Genomic DNA, 19,187 nt, shown 5'->3' with positions numbered 1-19,187 from the left:
ATTAGCATTTCTCTGATGACTAGGTTGATGAATATATTTTCATGTACTTACTTAGAGAATTGCCTATTTACATCATATATGTTATTTGGTGGAATGTCTTTCAAATCCTTTGCCCAGTTTTTAATTTGAATATTTGCTTTCTTATTATAGAATTATAAGAATTATTTGGACATTCTCAATACAAGACATTTATCATATCAGATGTATAATTTCTAAATATTTTTCTAAGTTCATGGATGATTTTTTTCATTTTCTTCATGATGTTATTTAAAGCACAAAAGTTTCAAATGTAGATGAAATTGAATTTATCAACCTTTTCCTTTTATAAATTGTGATTTTTCTACTCATGCCCAAATTATGATTTTCTAGTCATGCATTAGTGCCTAATGCAAGGTCACTAATATTTTCCCGTATATTTTCTTCTAAAATTTTTATAAGTTTGAATATTATAATTAAGACTACAACCTATTCGAATTAACTTGTTTGTTCGTGGTGTGAGTTAAAGGTCTCAATTTTTATTTTTATGTGTATATGCAATTGTCTTGGCATCATTTGCTAAAATATTATCCCTCATTGAATTTTCTGGCACTTTTGTCAAAACTAATCAATCCTATGTGTCAAGGTTTATTTCTGAATTCTCAATTCCATTCCACTTATCTATATGCCTATCTTTGTAACAGTTCTACATTGTCTTGGATATTATAACTTTATTGTAAGTGTCAAAATTGGTCAGTCCTTCAGATTTACTCTTCTTTTTTTTTTTTTTCAAGAATGCTTTAGCTATACCAGGTACATAGCCCAGACCTTGATCTTCAGTTCCTGGCGTCTTTCTATTGCTCTCTTTATTGAGACTTCAGGTCATGATGTTGGCCTTTCTTAAATGTTTGCCATTGAGAAAATTATTATTTTGACAACACCCATAAGTATGAAAATTTCCAGCTTTGTTCCAAATATAGTTAACTTTCTTCCATTGTTTTGATAGCATTTCTGCACCACAAAGCTGGGTGTGGACAACTGGAGCAGTCCTATACTAAAAACTCCAGACTTCCACTGCTAATAATGATGTTTTATAAATATTCTTAAATTAATGTTTCTCAATTTGTTCTGCCCTTCTGGCCAATTTTCAGTTTTTAGATGGTTGTCTTTGAAAATTTTGTTTGTTTTTTCTTTTTTCTTTTCTTTGGTGGTATTGTGAATTCAACCCAGGACCTCACAAATGCTAGGCAAGAACTCTTTCACTGAGTCACACCTCCAGCCCCCAATTTTTTTCAAGGTTTATCGATGCTTTTGGAGATTTACTGTGCTTCTCAGTCAGCCATTCTAGAATTCCTACCTTAATGACTTTTTAAAAATAAGAATGTTGTAGTCACGTCAGTAAAAATTGAACATTTTAAAGTTAAATTTTATTTTGATGAATTGATTTTATTTTTATTTTGTACATGCTTACCATGACAGACAATAATGTCATCTAAAGTGTTAAAATTTTATACGCTGTGTTTATGTGCACTGTAGATATTTGTGTGTAATGTAGATGATTGACATTTGGGTCATTAGCTCATTTCTTTCTCAGTATGTCTTTTAGGAACACACTGTGCAATAGAGTAGGAAGATTCTGTAATGAGACCAACCTGGGTTTGGTTCTTCAACTTACTTGTTTTATGACATTAGGATTTACCTCTGTGAATCCCATTTTCTTCATTTGTGAGATGGATGATAATAATATTACCTACCTCAAATTGTGATTGTGAGTGGGATAATGGGGGCAAAGTACTTATCTTACTGTCTCACATGTAGTTTAGGAAGTTCTTATGAAAACTCTTCATCCATAACATGAGCATATTACATTAGAAAATGCTTCAAGTCTAACTTTAATCTCTTTGTCCTTTCAGTCCTTTTGTAAGTCTTAATTGAATGACTACCATGTACTAGGCACAGTCTGGGTTTTGGGGGTACAACACAAAAGAAAATGTACTGAGTCCTGCTCTCAGATTATATTTGCTTGAGGTAGGAGGGGAATAATAAATCTATCTTCACATAATATTACTTTGGGATACAATGATGAGGAAACCAGCAGGATAAGTGGAAAGACAAAAAATGAGGTATTTTTGTGGACAGTCTATTTTATACCAGTATAGTCAGGGTCACTGAGATGTATATTTGAGCAGTGACGAATCCCTATGTGAAATGAAGACATTGGGCATCTGGGCTGACAGTGAGTTAGGAAAACAGGTAACAACTCTTCAGTTTGTTTGAACCCAGGGGTGCTTTTTCACCGAGCTTTTTGTATTTTGGTTTTGAGACAGGATTTCACTAAATTTCTGAGACTGGCCTCCAACTTACCCTTACTAGTAGCCCTTTGGCCAGGGATAGAGAGTGTTAGGATATTTGGCCATGCTTTGTGTCTTCTCATAGTTTGTTTCTATTTTTGTTTGTTTGTTTTTGTCATATCTATCTGCATTAACACTCTGGAGACCAGCAATGCATGTTTGGGTCTCACCCACCTTTCTTTTTGTATTGGTGTTTGAGTCACATGCTCTTTAACCAGGTCATCAGTCCCATCCTATCCCTATGTCTGGCCTTAGCTTCTTGGACATTCAGTCTGAGGTCTCCATTGGTCAGATAGGGAGCAAAGACCCTTTTAAGCATATAGCAAGTTACAGTCATAATAACTGTACTTATTGAAATATTCATAATAACAGTGCATTTACTGAAACATTCATCAATTTAATTTAAGAAGGCAGACCAAACATGCTCTTCTGCATGAATTGGAGTAGCAAGGATCAAATTTGACCATCTTCCTAAAACAACCAAAACCAAAAGATAAAGACATAAAACAGTAGTTTTCAAGACACTAGATATCAGGCAATGAAAGAACATGGTGGCTGGGTGTAGTGGCACACGCCTATAATCCCAGTTGCTCAGGGAGGCTGAGGCAGGAGGATTGTGAGTTCAAAGCCACCCTCAGCAATTTGGCAAGGCCCTAAGCAACTTAGCAAGACCCTGTCTCTAAATAAAATATTTAAAAAAAGAACTAGATGTGGCTCAGTGGTTAAGTGCCCCTGGGTTCAAACCCTGATACCAAAATAAATAAATAAATAAATAAATAAATAAGCATGGTACCTGAGAGAGAAGAAAATAATTAGATCCACACATATGTGGGCAACTGAATTTTAACCAAGGTACAAATACAAATGCAGTGTTTAGAAAAATGGTTCTAAAACACATGAGCTACATCTCAAAAAAACATTTTTTTTTTTTTTTTTGGTACTGAACCCAGGGCACTTTACCACCAAGCTATATCCCACATCCTTTTTATTTTTTATTTTTGAGGTAGGGTCTCACTAAGTTCAGAAGAACTTGCTAAGTTGCTGAGGTTGGCCTCAGACTTGCAATCCTCCTGCCTCAGCTTCCTGAGTTGCTAGATTATGGGTATGTGCCACCATGCTCAGGTAAAAAAAATCTTTATCTACAACTTATATCATGTATAAAAATTTAATCAAAATGGACCATAAGCAGGGATGAAGATGTAGCTCAGTGACAGAAGACTTGCCTAGCATGCATAAGGTCCTGGATTTGATTCCAGCACTACATATACATGTGCAAATGGATCAAAAGCAGATCTCATCAGGATGGTAGAATAGAAGGGCTCTGGCTCATTTTCCCATACAATAACAATTTTGCAGCCATCCTAGGCAAAAGTGCCATTGTGAGAGCTTTGGGATTCAGCTAGGAAGTAGTGAAACCCTAGCGGAACCTGGGACCTAGGACGGCCAATCTGAGAGGGCAGCCCTGGGCAAGTTCCAGGTTCATACCACAAACAGCCCCATTCCCCTCAACTGTAGCCCTTTTGAGACTGGATCTGTCTCAGCTTTAACACTATTCAGACTGGATCTCGCCATCAGGATCTGTTATACATCATGGTAATTATAGTTAACTATATATTGTATACTTAAAGATTGCTAAGAGTCAGTTTTATGTTTTCTTTCCAACTAAAAAACAGACAAGTATGTGTGGTGATACACATTATTAATTAGCATGATTTAAATATTCCACAATATACATTAATATCAAAACATATCACATCTATAAATATTTGCAATAAAAAATAAAATAAAATAAGAAAATGTGGCATATATATGCACAGTGGAATATTATAGTCTTAAAAGTGAAGGAAATTCTCTGCAGCAATATGTATAGACAAGGAGGTCATTCTATTTAGTGAAATAAGCCAGGCAGAGAAAGATAAATACTTCATGATTTCATTTATGTGTGGAATCTAAAAAAAAATGTGAACTCTTAGAAGCAAAGAATAAAATGATTATTATCAGGGTTGACTAGGGATGGGGAAGAAGGGGAAGTATTTGTCAAAGGATACAAAGTTCATTAGACAGGTTTAATAAGTTCTGGAGAAGTATTATTTAGCATGGTGACTATAGTTAATGATAATATATAATTAAAAATTGCTGAGAGTTGATCCAAAATGTTTTAACCAGAAAAAAAGTAGCAAGGTGATAGATATGTTACTTAGATTGACTTATCATATGAATATGTATACATATATTGAAACATTATGGTGTATATTTGAAAACATACATTTTATTTTTGTACCAGGGATTGAACCCAGGACGCTTAACTACTTAGTCACATCCCCAGCCCTTTTTATATTTTATTTTTGAGACAGGGCAACACTAAATTGCTTAGGGCCTTACTAAATTGCTGACACTGGCATTGAACTGAAGATCCTCCTGCATCAGCCTCCCTGAGCTGCTGGGATTACAGGTGTGCGCCACCATGCCCAGCTAAAATATGCAATCTTAATTTGTCAATTATATCATAAGAAAACTGGGGAAAAATGGATTATAAACCATGTTTCCTTGCCTATAGGGGGGACTCACAGGAAAAAAAAATCTGTGACCTTGGGGAAAGTAAATGTCTTAGATATGACATGAAAAACAATCAGTAAAAGAACAAATACATAAATTGGAATTGATGAAATTTAAATATGTCTAAATATATCTATGTTCCTTAGATACTAATAGGAGGATAAAAACAACACATAGATTAAGAAACTACTTGAAAATTTTAAGTCAGATAAAGAATTTTTGTTTTCAGGGTACGCAGCCACCGAGCCACATCCTCAGCCCTATTTCGTATTTTATTTAGAGACAGGGTCTCACTGAGTTGCTTAGTGTCTCACTTTTGCTGAGGCTGGTTTTGAACTCGAGATCCTCCTACCTCAGCCTCCCGAACATTTGGAATTACAGGCATGCATCTCCACACTAGCAAGATAAAGAACATTTAGCCACAATATGTAATAAAAGTTTCAAGACTCAATTTTAAGAAAACAACAATCAAGTTAAAAACTGGAGAAAAGATTTGAGCAGACAGTTCATCAAAAAAGATATTCAAATGGTAAATAAGCACATAGAATAATTCATATCATTAGTTCTTAGAGAAACAAAGTAAAGCAATGAGATACTTCCACAATTTAATTAGGTGGCTAGACTTAAACAATTAACAAAAATCTATTTGATTTGTTCCCAAAGATGTGAAGAAACTGGAACTCATGCTGTATACAGCTAATGGGAATGTGAAATTATGCAACCATTTAAAAACAGCTTTGAGTTACTGAATTTTTAGACGTATGCTTCCTACCATATCATCTATCCATTCCAGTTCTAGATACATATCCAAAAGAAAAATCATATGTTCAAACAAATACTTGTAAATGCTTATAGTAGCTTCAATTTATAGCTGACAACTGATAAAAATCCAAGTGGCAATCAACAGTTGAATAGGCAAACGATTGTTGTATATACACACTATGGAATATTCCCAATAAAAAGGAACAGATTATTGACACATGTAACAATATGGATTAAACTCTGGGAAATTCACTGAATGAAAGAAACCAGAGAAAAAAGTTATATACTATGTGATGACATTCTTATAAAACTCTAGAAAGAGCAAACTGATCGACAGTGACTTAATGCAGTGAGGATGTCTAGGAAGTGGTTGTATGGACAAAGAGGGCAGGGAAGGAATATAAAGGACAGCAAGATGTTTTGGAGTGATAAATATTCACTCTTTATTGTGGTCTCTATTTCACAGGTGTATTCATGTGTCAATACTAATGAAATTCTACACTCTTAAATATAATTGCTTTACATTAGTTACGAATGAATTCAGCTCTTAAGGGCAGGTAAAAACTGAAACTAATTCAAATTGTTATGATATAAAGCCTTTGACACTTGAAGGGGAATACTTAGGCAATGAATCATGGGAAAATTATCAATTTCTGTAAATTCTGAATAGAATAGAATAATTGTATTAAGGGAATAGGGAGGTTGTTGGGATGTTTCAAATTAGTGTGCTGAGTTGTATTGTGCTTATTATTTTGTCATATAATTCTTATAATATGTTCATCTTAAATTTTAGCCAATATTCTCCAACTATCAAATTATAGTTCTTCAGATAAAATGTTTGATAATTTCTGATGCTGTAGTAATTATTTTTCCATGTCATTTTTACACAACTTGATTGATCAAAATAATCTTGAAAACCTAAAAAATAAATGAACATGTTTGCCAACATTAAACTTAATAACTAACTTTTCATTATTTCAGGGCCCTCTGTCCTTAACTTTGGTAACATTTCTGTGAACTCTACAAATACCCATCTACTACATGTCATTAATATGCTACCTATGAATATTTTGATCAAGTTAGACACTAATTTGGAAGAACTTCAGAAAACCAAACAATTTTCATATGTGATTCCACCTACATCTAGTACTTATATTTCAGTGATATTTGAATCTCCTACAATTGGAAAATTTTGGAAGTAAGATTTATTTTTGAATTTGTTTGCTAGAATGATTGGTAGAATATATATTTGTTTACAAAAGTAATTGTAATTTATATTTGGTTACACAACATAGAAACTTTATGGGCATCAGTTTATAGACTGGTAGGTTCAAATTGCAGTGAGTATTTTAATTCTCTTTCATAATTATTTTGAAATATTAAATGCTACATATTGTATATGTTAATCTGTGGTTTATGCATTCTTATACATAACTAAATTCTATTATTACAAATAGCTATTATCAGTTACATTGGATGCTTTTGTTGTATTACAGATCTTTTACCTTTACAGTGAACAACATACCCGGAGGGCACATCTTAGTGATGGCAAATATCATTCCAGTAAAACTTGAACTATCGCTTAAAGAACTAGTATTGAGACCACAAGGCTTCTTGGTGAAAACATGTTTTCGGGGAACGGTTAGCTTGTATAATCGTCAGAATTGTTCTGCCCAATTTGAATGGCAACCAGTAAACACAATAAAAGGGATGGCATTTTCCATTCGTCCAGCTAAAGGTAATGGTTTATTCTGTTTCATTTTGACATTCATGTATTCATTCATTTGTGTATGCAAACATGAACCATTTATTGTATACTGTGCTCTTGTGCTAAGAGCATGGAAGTAAATTTAGCTACTGTCATCAGAAGCATTTATTTCTACATACATAAATATTGTTTGAAAGTATGGATACTGTTTTAGTCAGGATTCTCCAGAGAAATAGAACCAATAGGAGATGGTTATGAAGAGGCAGATCTTACAGAACTGGCTCTTGCTCACACAGTAGTGTGGCAAATCTGAAGTTTACAGGGCAGGCTGGAGATCAAGCGAAGAGTTGATTTTGCTGTCTTCAATTCAAAGACATTCTAGAGGCAGAATTAATTATTAATTATTTCTCAAAGGTTTCCAGTCTTTTAAGGCTTTCAACTTATTGGCTGAGATCCACAGGTATTATGACAGGTAATGTGCATGTTAATTAATTTGGTTGTGACAATCATTACCAATATATATATGTACTAAATCATCACATTATACAACTGGAATATGTAGAGTCATTGTCAATTAAATGTTTTTGAAAGTCTATTGACTTAAGTATCAATTATATCTAGACTGGAGAGATTATATAGTCCATAAAGATTCAATGTATGAAAACCTTCTATAATGTTTACCAAATACATAGGTAGCTCTGTGATTATGAAAATTCTCTTATTGTTTTGACTTTTATTCCCCCTGAAAGTGCCCTCAAAGTAACAACAGCCTATCATGCATTTTATTATCCATCTCCATTACCAATTCCTTGCTTCCTTCTTCCCTCCTTTCTTTCCTCCCCTTCTTTCCCTTTACTTTCCCCTTCCCCTCCCTCATTGTCTTTATTTCTAATTTAGGAACAGATCTAAATATACTATATTCAGATCACAGAGGAGCATTGGTTTGTAGAAATCTTGTTTAAATTTCTTTTCTTCTGAATATCAGGATTTTTTAAAATAGATTTTTTAGTTGTAGGTGGGCACAATATCTTTACCTTTATTTTATTTTTATGTGGTGCTGAGGATCAAACCCAGGGTTTCACACATGCCACGCAGGCGCTCTACCACTGAGCCACAACCCCAGCCCCTTAGGATTTTTATATACTTCTGCAAGGATTTGCAAAAGGAACATGGTGCTATAAAAACAATCTTAAGTATTAAATTAAATTTACTCAATTTTTTAATTTAGCTTTTAATTTTTTACAGACTGCATTTTGATTCATTGTACACAAATGGGGTACATCATTTCGTTTCTGTGGTTGTGCACAATGTAGATTCATACCATTTGTGTGATCATACAGGTACATAGGGTAATGATGTCTGTCACATTCCACCATTTTTCGTACCCCCTCCCTCTCATTTCCTTCTACATATTCTAAAGTTCCCCCATTATTCTCTCATTCCCACCTCCCCACCCCCATTATATCATTTTCCACTTATCAGGGAAAACATTCAGCCTTTGGATTTTTGGGCTTGGCTTATTTCACTTAGCATGATATTCTCCAATTCCATCCATTTATTTGCAAATGCCATAATATTATTCTTCTTTATGGCTGAATAGTATTCCATTGTGTATATATACCAGAGTTTCTTTATCCATTCATCTGTTGAAGGGCATCTAGGGTGGTTCCACAATCTAGCTATTGTGAACTGAGCTGCTATAAACATTAATATGGCTGTGCTACTATAGTTTGCTGATTTTGGGTCAATTTTAATGTGGATTATAGGTAGAGATGTTGACAAATTTAACCAGTGAAAAGGGTAGAGTTGGAGATAATTGATACAGCTGTTTAATCTTTTGATTAACCTGGATTTATTTAACACAATCTTACATTATAATTTATTAAGCATCTGAGGTATACGTTCATTAATATTTCTCAAATTCATTTAACCAAGCTCTTTTTAAATTATAATACTGATAAACTGGGTGTGGTAGCACATGCTTGTAATTCCAGCTGAGGCAGGAGGATCACAAGTTCAAGCCAGCTTCAGCAATTCAGTGAGGCCCTAAGCAACTTAGTGACACTCTGTCTCAGAATAAAAAATAAAAAGGACTGGGGGTGTTGCTCAGTGGTTAAGCACCCCTGAGTTCAATCCCTGGTAACCCCCCCTCCCAATATAATACTAATAATACTGGGTTCTGTTGAGATAAAATAATCTGAGAAGAAAGTGTTCATTTTTCTGTATAGTTATAGTTCTATAAATTTAAGAGATCCTAGATAACCCTTCTTTACTTTGTTTGAACAGGTATAGGACAGTGGTAGGTTGCTATCAATATTCCAGTTATAGGTTTTGACCAGCCACCTGATATTGCCCTAAGGGTGTCTTAAAAGCACAGTGTGGGGCTGGGGATATAGCCAGTTGGTAGAGTGCATGTCTCAAAAACATAAGGCCCTGGGTTTAATCCCCACAATGCAATTAAAAAAAAAAAAAGGCACAGTGCACTAGTACTTTTATTTCTCCATTCTAAACGGGCTGAATGGATTGAGCTTTTCCTGATAGCCATGGAGATATAATGATGATGCTTAATTTGTACAACATACTAGTAGAATTACAATATAAACTGGAGCACCAGTTTATCATGGTCTTTAGAGGTCTTATTTTTACAGGGAGATTTTGGCATTTACTTTTTTTTTTTCTTTTGGATTGCCAAGGACCCGTCTTATAATTTTTAACCAATAAAATCACCAATGCATTAAAAAAGCACAAAAATGTTTAATTCCAAAGAAAATGTTTGTATGAAAAAGATCATTAGTATGTAAGTTCATTTTCTATTTTAAGAATCAAATGATAACAGTACTCAAAATTATTTTATATAGCATTGAAGAAAGTATAACTTGTGTCATATACATAGATTTGTTTGTTTTCCTCAGAATATTTAAGTGATAATTACTCAATTTTATGTTGTTTTCCTCTTTGTATGAATAGGAAGTGACTTTTCATTAGATTATTTTTCTTATGCTGTATTGATTTTGCATCCTGGATAATACATTTAATTATATGCTTTTCTGCCTTTTTGGGTAAACTAACATGAATAATTCTAAATTGAAATTTATATTTCATTTGTCTTTTCTCCCTGAGATGTGTTATATTTTGGATTTGTGTTTGGGAAGCACATATTGTAAGGGAAGAAAATAAAAGTGCGTTAATGTTTTCTGAGGTAGAACTCACTTCTTATTTGATTTTTTTATAGGTATTGTTTATGCTTCTGCTTTTTTTGTTTGTTTTCTTCTTTGTCTCTTTTCCATTACTAAAATACCAAGTGAATCCTTCAGCTTGCTTCAGTCATTTCACTCGCATTATCTTTCTAAGTTTTGTAAATCCTTGGTCATATAAAGTACCAGACCTAGACTTGCTCAATCTAGCCATCCAATTTCTTTTGCCTGTCCCCTGATATATATTATGTTACTGGAGAAAAATATATAAGCATACTGATTAGAAGAAAAAAAAATTCTCATCAAATGGACCCTTCAACAGGACTGTATAATACTTTTATTGTCTCTGCTTTTCTTGGGGACTCAGATAGTTTTATTTGTAGCATTGAATATTCATTTTTAAAGGTACTTCCCATCATAGTCTTTCCCACATCCCATCCTCTACTTGTACTTTAACACAGAGACACTTAGGCTTCCCACAAGTTTTGTCCTGCAAAGATCTAACTCATTCTTCATGTCCCAAATCAAATGCTGTCTCCTTATAACGATGTTCTTCTATTTCATTGAACTATATAAGGTTCCCCCCATCTTTTCTGCTATTATTATGCATTTGTTTTGCCATCTCCAAATATTTGTTTATATCTGTCTCCTGTTGTTGTAAGCATTGCTAAACTCATATCTGATATCCATTCCCCTTCATAACAAGATGTAGGGGTGCGAGGGTAGTTCAGGTGCAGGTAAGGGCCGCGGAGTCAAGACCCTGGACTCCGGGAGTTGGGTAGAAGCAGGCTTGTGGCGAGCAACCTGCAAATTCGTTTATTGCAGGGATAGCCATACCTTTTATAGAATTTTTGCCCAATCACAATGTGCCATGAGGGATCAGACCACCAGGCTCCTATACAGGTTCCCTTGGTAACACTAGGTCAATTTGGGAGGAGTTGTTTATTTTCCTAGGTGGCTAGAGTGGAACACTTCTCTCTGCAGGTTTTCCTGAGGGCATGAATGTGTGAAGGTTTTCCTTTACGCACTTGAGACGTTCACTGCTGCTAGTCAAGACCTAGGATTTCTCCCAACAACAAGACCCTAATTTCAGGTGTAGGGCAGCAGTGATCTTATCTAGAATGCTCTTTGCTCCAGCTTCCCTTGTCAAAAATGAAAAGAAGGGTGGGAGGGGTGGGGGGAAGGGAAAAAATAATAGAATGAATCAAAGAACATTACCATATGTAAATTTATGATTATACAAATGGTATGCCTTTAACCCATGCACAAACAGACAAACAACATGTATCCCATTTGTTTACAATAAAAATAAATAAATAAATTTAAAAAAAGCATCTGGGGAAGATAAAAAAAATGATATGGACAGAAATTTCTTTGGGTTTCATCTTCTTTGTATGTGCTGGCACTGTATTGCCTGTACATACCTATATGTAAAGCCATTACTAATCATAGGGTGTTTGTTTCATTTTAAATTTTGTATATTTTTAAACATTGATATATTTTTGTCATATATTTTTATTCACCTGTTAAAATTGAGAAATATGCCAGGTGTGGTGGTGCATGCCCATAACCCCAGCAACTTGGGAGACTGAGACAGGATGATTACGTGTTCAAAACCAGCCTCAGCAACTTTGTGAGGCCCTAAGCAACTTAACAAGACCTTGTCACAAAAAAATAAAAAGGGCTGGGGATGTGGCTCAGTGAGTAAGTGCCCCTGGGTTCAATCCCAGACACAAATATAAATAAATAAATAAATAAATAAATAAATAAATAAATAAATAAACAAACAAACAATTGAGAAATAAGGCTTGCATTTTAGGTTTCAATCAAACCCCATATGATTATGCCCATTTGATAATATTCCACTTAGCATTTCCCTATTATTAGAGTTTAATTTTAATAATTTGTTGTATAATGCAATTACATTTTAAGTCAGCTCTTCTTTTGAATATTAACAAAAAATCAATGTGATAAAAATGTGCTAAATGTTTTCTTTTCTTTCTTTATTCTCCATAGGCACTGTTGAAGCATACTCATCACTGGAATGTGAAGTAATGTGGCAGCCAAGTTTCAGTTCTCCAGAAAAGGGGGATTTTATTCTTCATGTTTCTGAAGGAAACACGTTGACACTAAAATGTGTTGCACATGTAATTATTTCCTTTCAACTGATTTTTATTTTGAGGGCTATAAATTGGTTGGGTATGCATATGTGTACTATATATGCAACTATATATATATAAATACATTGTATATTATTATGTAAACATACATTACATACATACACACATAAAGTATATGGGAAAACTGACTTTTCATGAAATACTTCATTAACTCCTTCATGGGGCCTCTTGTCTATCATAAATGAAGAATTTGTTTAAAAATGTGTTAGGCTATCTAGAATTAGCTAAAAAAATCCAAGACTTTTATGAAAATAATACTAGACTGCCAGAGTCTCTATAAATATATGATACCATCATGGAAGCAACTGGAAATTAGATTATTTCACTAATAGGTACCAAAAAAGAAGAGAGAAAATTATATTTTGCTCTAATGTATTGCATTGTTAATATTCTAGTAGTAGTTAATAATTCAGTATGAAATAGATCATGTAATTTACATAGCAATAAAATACAGATTTTTACATTTTTACAGAATATAAATCTTGTAATAAAAATGTGAGTAAAGTGAAATCTGAAATAGATAAAATTTAAACTTCTTTCTGTGGTAGAGCCTTTCAGAAGGCCTTAACTTCATGACTTTCTATCTCCAAGAATGCACTTTACTTATATGTCAAATTTTCCATCCAGTGTTCTTTCTTTTTGGTATTGGAATTGAACCCAGAGGGGCTCGACCACTAAGCTATAATCCCCAGATTTTTTTTATTTTTTGTTTTTATTTTTATTTTTTGGTACTAAGGATTGAACCCAGGAATGATTAACCATTTAGCCACATCACCAGCCCTTTTTATTATTTATTTTGAGACAGGGTTTAGGGCCTAGCTAAGTTGCTGAGGCTAGTCTAGAACTTGAGATCTTCCTGCCTCAGCCTCCCATCTCTGGGATTGTAGGCATGTGCCCCTGTGCCTGGCTCAACCCAGAATCCCTAGAAATTTAAAACAAGCCAAAGGCTATTTTACTAAACCCATCTCTATCTATGAGGCATGATGATACTCTTACATATTTTAGTTGTGACAGAACTTACAGCCTGAAAAGATGAGAGATTCACAAACTTGAGTGACATTAAGTGGCAGCCAGAACACAGTAGGGTTTTTCCTCTAGTCCAAACTTGAAATAAGCCAAACACTACTGGTTTTCATTATGTCTAGTTACTTCGTATTCTTTCTTAAACTTTATATTGCAGTATGATATACATTAAAAGGTACACATACTGAACATTTTTTATCACTCAATCTTCACAAACCAATAACACTTTTGTAACGCACTCCTAGATGAGCTAGATCAAAAAGCATCACGTGATTAATACAACAAAAGAGCCACCCCACCCCAGTTCACATTTTTAAAAAATATGTATTTTTTTTTTTTTTTTTTAGTTTTTGATGGACCTTTATTTTATTTATTTATATGTGGTGCTGAGGATCGAACCCAGTGCCTCACACATGCTAGGCAAGCGCTTTACCACTGAGCTACAACCACAGCCCCCCTGTTCACATTTTCATTCACTGTATCCATTCCAGGATCATCATTCTCCTTACTTCTAAGAGCATGGATTAATTTTGATTTTGAACTTTATATACATGGAATTAAACCAATATCCTCTTATATGTATAACTTCTTTTGTCATCATTAGGTTTGTGGGATTTTCTATGCCGATGATTATGATTGTAGATTTTTCATTCTCATTCCTGAATAGTATCCCATCGTGTGACCATACCATCACTTATCATTTACACAACTGATAGGGATTTGGCTTATTTCAAATGTTTAGCTAATACAGTAATGTTTCTATTGATCACTCTTACTACTGTCTTGTGGTGAATATATGCATACAGGGTTTTACTGTTTTTCATATAATTGTGCTTAATGATTTTACTATTATAAATCTGCTAACATACCTCATCTGTATTTTTGTGTAACAGATAAAAGATGAAAATTTACTAATTTAGATTTAGCATTGCAGATACCATTTATTGAGTAATTACTATGTGCTAGGTGCTGTGCTAAATGTGCTCGTGTGTTAGCTAATTTAATCCTTGTAAAAACCCTATGAGGCTCTTACTATTAACTCAGTTGATGGGTGAAGAAAATGGAGGATTAGAATGCTTAGGTAACTAATACAAGTTCACATGTACAGTAAACACCTTAGTTGAAATTTATATCCAACTGCTTCCATATCCTTTGTTATTACCCTGTGATAAAATTTACTCTTTACACTTCCTATGCCAGCATTGGATAAGAATTATACTCTCAGATCACAATAATTAATTAGATTATTTTGGAAGCTTCAAAAATTAACTCTTACAAAAGCAAATAGAAAGGAACATTAAATGAATAAATAAGATGTTCACTTAAGGCTTGTCATTTATTTTATAAGGGTTGACTGATGACTATTTCCTCTTCTCTTAATTTAATAATTTATCATTCCAATTGTCCAAATTGTGATTTTTCTAATAAACAATTATAAGGATGCATTAAACTTAGGAAATAATATTTAATAGATAAAGACAATATAGTATCTGGTATGAAGTACACTGAACAAGGCATTGGAAAACTATTTCTCCTTGGTTATAGCTTGCTTTCCTATATGATTGGACAGGTACATAATACCAATATTTCCAAAAAATGTTCTTGTATTTTTAAAAGAACATTTATTAGTGCTTTATAATTATTTTTAAAAAGTGTTTTATGAAGTGCTTTGTGCAGAATGAGGAGCTGGGGAGACCTGTGTTATCATTCTGTAAGTCACAGTAAACTATGTCCCCATTCTCAGATAAGCAAAGTGTGTATTATCATTATATATTATATTACAAAGCTTGTGGTAGAAACCTGCCTAGCTAATTTCATTTGGCAACTTTCTTTCCATACTTGTGGTCCTTCAAATCTTTCTGTTTGCACAGCACATAGTAACACCCTGTACATGATTGGGTGGATAATAGCTCTAAGTTCATTTCAATGATGAATCAATGGGTTTATTAGTTCTGAATTCATTTCCTCCATAGAGTGATCTTACTCACTCTGCATTCTCTAGTTTGGGAGTACATTTTAAATATATCATTCTATTTTGCTTTTCTTTAGCACAACATAATTACACCTTATATTTTACAAAACTCCATGAAGCTTAAAAATTGAGGTATTTTATAGGGCAAAAGTATATTTTTATTCTTGCTTTTATTACTTTCTCTTCTGTTCTGATGAGTAGTGTTAATGTTGCTTCTTTCTTCATAAGATGGGTTTTTCTTTTGTGTAAAGAGCACAAGAGCTTGATATATTAGAAAAATTGTATATATTTGTTAAAATATATTTATACATATTTTGTGAAGTTGATGAATGTTACTTAACCATTGTATGACTTAGACAAAATACTTAATCTCCCTACATTTGGTTTACTTAGCTGTGAAATTTGGCAGTTTCATTCATTCATCCATTCATTTCACTGTTATTTACTAGGTCCATACTCTGTACCAGGCCCTGTGCAGACTGTGTGTTCAAAGATGAGCAATGCAGACATGGTCTAGCTTTTCCCTAGGTACTTTCTTGACTGGTAGACCATAGTGAAAATATAAGTAAAGAACTAATATATATTAGTTCTTTATATATATATATTTATATATTGACTCATACTGGGCACACAGTAATCTTATTACCATTATTATCATCATATTACCACTGAAATACTTAGACATTTTTGTCTAAAAATATTTCAATATCTAAATTATAAATATCTAATTGTTAATAGTACAACCAAAATGCCTAAATAAAATCTCTCCTATGATATTATTCTCTATCTTAACTGGATTGTCACAGATTTTGTTTGAATTTAAGAAAACAATATAATACCTTGAGTACTTTCTAATTAAAACTACAATGAAATAACCTGATGTGTGATTTTTTTTATGTTAGAACACACTGAATAAATAATATAGAGAAGATTATCATTTTTCTTTCAATAATCATATCTTTGGTTAATAAAACACTTCTTTTTGTGATAAATTATTTTCTTTGCTATTATTTCAGTTACATTTTTTTTCTTTCCTCCTCTCATTACTAGGTTGGTCACACCAAGGTCACATCTTTGGAGCCAAGAATACTGTTCAGTAATAGTCCTCAAGGCTTAACAACTTGGAGGAAAGCCATATTACACAATGTAGGAAAAAACCATGCTTATTTCAAGGTACTATAGAATTTTGGTCATTTCTTATTTGAATCAGATCATATTATGATTTGATTCAATTTGTTGGTGCCATGAATTCTATCAGAGTAATGCTTTATTACCTATGAATAGATTTATGCTAATTTTAGGTGTTATATAAGAATTTTCTGAGTACATTTTATCTCAGTTCATCCTTTTAAGTGATTTGTAAGAATCATTTTCTCACTCCCTTATTTAGTTACTCCCTTTCTTCTTATCTACTCCAGTTTTTACTTTTAGTTATTGGATTGCATTGAAAAAATGTTTAAATGTTTTAAATATACATTATAATTAATTTTACACTTCATATTTAGTTATGTGCTTTTCCTTTTCTCTTCATTTACAGGACTGTTATAATAGCTACTGGGACCTAGATGGAGGCCATTCTGAAGCTAGTCTGTTTATAATTGTTACTCCTTATTTAAATGGAGGGAGGGAATAAGAGGTGATAGAGTTGTTTTGTTTTTGCTAAAACAATACATTAAACACCACCCCAAATAGTGGTATTAGAGGTTAGCATTTAAGACTTTTATTCAAGCTTTATATTAGCATGTCTTTTTGTGCCCAAATTAATTCTTGCCAAAATAAACAAATGAAGAGATCTTTTTCTACTCTGCTGGTTTCATAATTTGTTCTTACCTGGATAGTCTATTTGTCCTCTTCCCCAAAATATTTTCACCAATTTGCCTTTAAATTATTCTGACTTTAAGAATGGTAGATAGGTTTAAATTGACCTCTAACAAAGCGCAACCAAAAACCTTATGACTTTTTGAAGATGAAAGTAATATCTTAGATATTAGACATTCTATCAAGGAGATGATAAAGAAGAGATTACTTCAGCATCCTGCATCTCCACTAAATTTGCTTACAGTTTTCAGTATCAGGGAAAGGAAAACTGTCAAAGCTGTATGTAGAATGTTGTCATGGTATATATCTCAAGATATATCTCAATCTTCTCAATTTTGCAATACTAATTAGTCCAACCACTATGGAAAGTAGTACAGAGGTTCCTCAAAAGCCTAGGAATGGTGGACCCATCATGTGATCCAGCTATCCCACTCCTTGGTATTTATCCAAAAGAACTAAAATCAGCATACTATAGTGATACATGCATATCAATGTTTATAGCAGCAAAATTTACAACAGCCAAGTTATAGAACCAGTGTTAGAGGTCCCTCAATAGAAGATAGGATAAGGAAAATGTGGTTTCTATACATAGTGGTGTTTTACTTGACCAGAAAGAGGAATGAAATTTTATCATTTGCTGGTAAATGGACAGAACTGGAGAACAATATGCTAAGTGAAATAAGTCAGATATATAAAAAATCAAGGTTTGAATGTTTTCTTTTATATGGAAGCTGGAGAAATAAGGAATTTACAAAGGGAGGATCTCATGAAGATAGAAGGGAGAAGAGTTGGGTAGAGAATGGAGAACAAGGAACAGGGAAGAGGGAGGGGAAGGGGCAGAAAGTACAGAATGAAATTAACCAAACTATGCCATGTGTATGTATGAATATATTACAATTAATTTCACTTTTATGTATAACTGCAATTCATCAATTAAAAAAATTTTTACAATAAAAAAATAAAAAAAAATGCTAACATGATTGACAATACTAAAAAAAAAAAAATGAATTTTTAAAAAGAAAAAATTTGTAGTCTTGAAAGCACTCCATTTTGAATTGGAAGGTGCCACCACTGAACGTTCTTTTTGCTGAATGAGGGCTGCAATTCCTTGTTGTAGTCCAAGCTATTTGTGTTTGATATTTTCAGTCAACATTACAATACCTTATTTCCTATGCCCAGTGGTGCAGATGCTTTCCTGTGAAAGCTTTGAAGCAATAATTTTAGGGATAATGTAGCATTTCTATACATTTTTAATTATAGGTTTGTGACCAGAGTCTTTTGCCTCCCATTAATATTATTCCATCACAAGGAATAATTCCATTTGGAGGAATAACTGTTCTTGATATCTCCTATACACCCACTGAGGCAGAAAAATTTGATACAAGAGTAAAGGTATGTTTGTCTATATGTTTCTCTCTCTATATATATATATGTTTTTGTACCTTTTATATATCTGAGTTTGGTTGGCTCTTTAAAATATGTACAATACTAGGATATAGTATGTAAAATGTGTACACATTTACTTTTAGAAAAACTATTTTAAATTTCTTCTATTGGGAATGGAGTTTAAAGTTAACGACACTAAAGGTCAAAATTTAAAATTTCTATGATTATTTTAGAAATTGAATTAGCTCTAAAATGTGTAGT

The 19,187-nt window shown here is 33.1% G+C and overlaps 1 protein-coding gene and 1 long non-coding RNA gene across 2 annotated transcripts in view; one reads left to right on the top strand and one right to left on the bottom strand.

The window, feature by feature from the left end:
- LOC306650734 overlaps positions 1-19,187 on the bottom strand; it is a 1,184,502-nt gene that overhangs the window by 601,200 nt on the left and 564,115 nt on the right. The window lies entirely within an intron of this gene.
- The window catches only part of CFAP47 (cilia and flagella associated protein 47), a 400,269-nt gene that overhangs the window by 39,027 nt on the left and 342,055 nt on the right, over positions 1-19,187 (top strand). The window contains 5 exon segments of the mRNA XM_079122986.1: positions 6,627-6,843; positions 7,142-7,383; positions 12,564-12,694; positions 16,773-16,895; positions 18,801-18,932. Of these exon segments, the coding sequence (XP_078979112.1) occupies positions 6,627-6,843; positions 7,142-7,383; positions 12,564-12,694; positions 16,773-16,895; positions 18,801-18,932 (845 nt within the window).

Source organism: Sciurus vulgaris, assembly GCF_902686455.1.
Source record: "Sciurus vulgaris genome assembly, chromosome: X".
Taxonomy (NCBI): domain Eukaryota; kingdom Metazoa; phylum Chordata; class Mammalia; order Rodentia; family Sciuridae; genus Sciurus; species Sciurus vulgaris.
The sequence above is the reverse complement of the archived record's forward strand: the minus strand, read 5'-3'. Positions and strand labels throughout refer to the sequence as shown.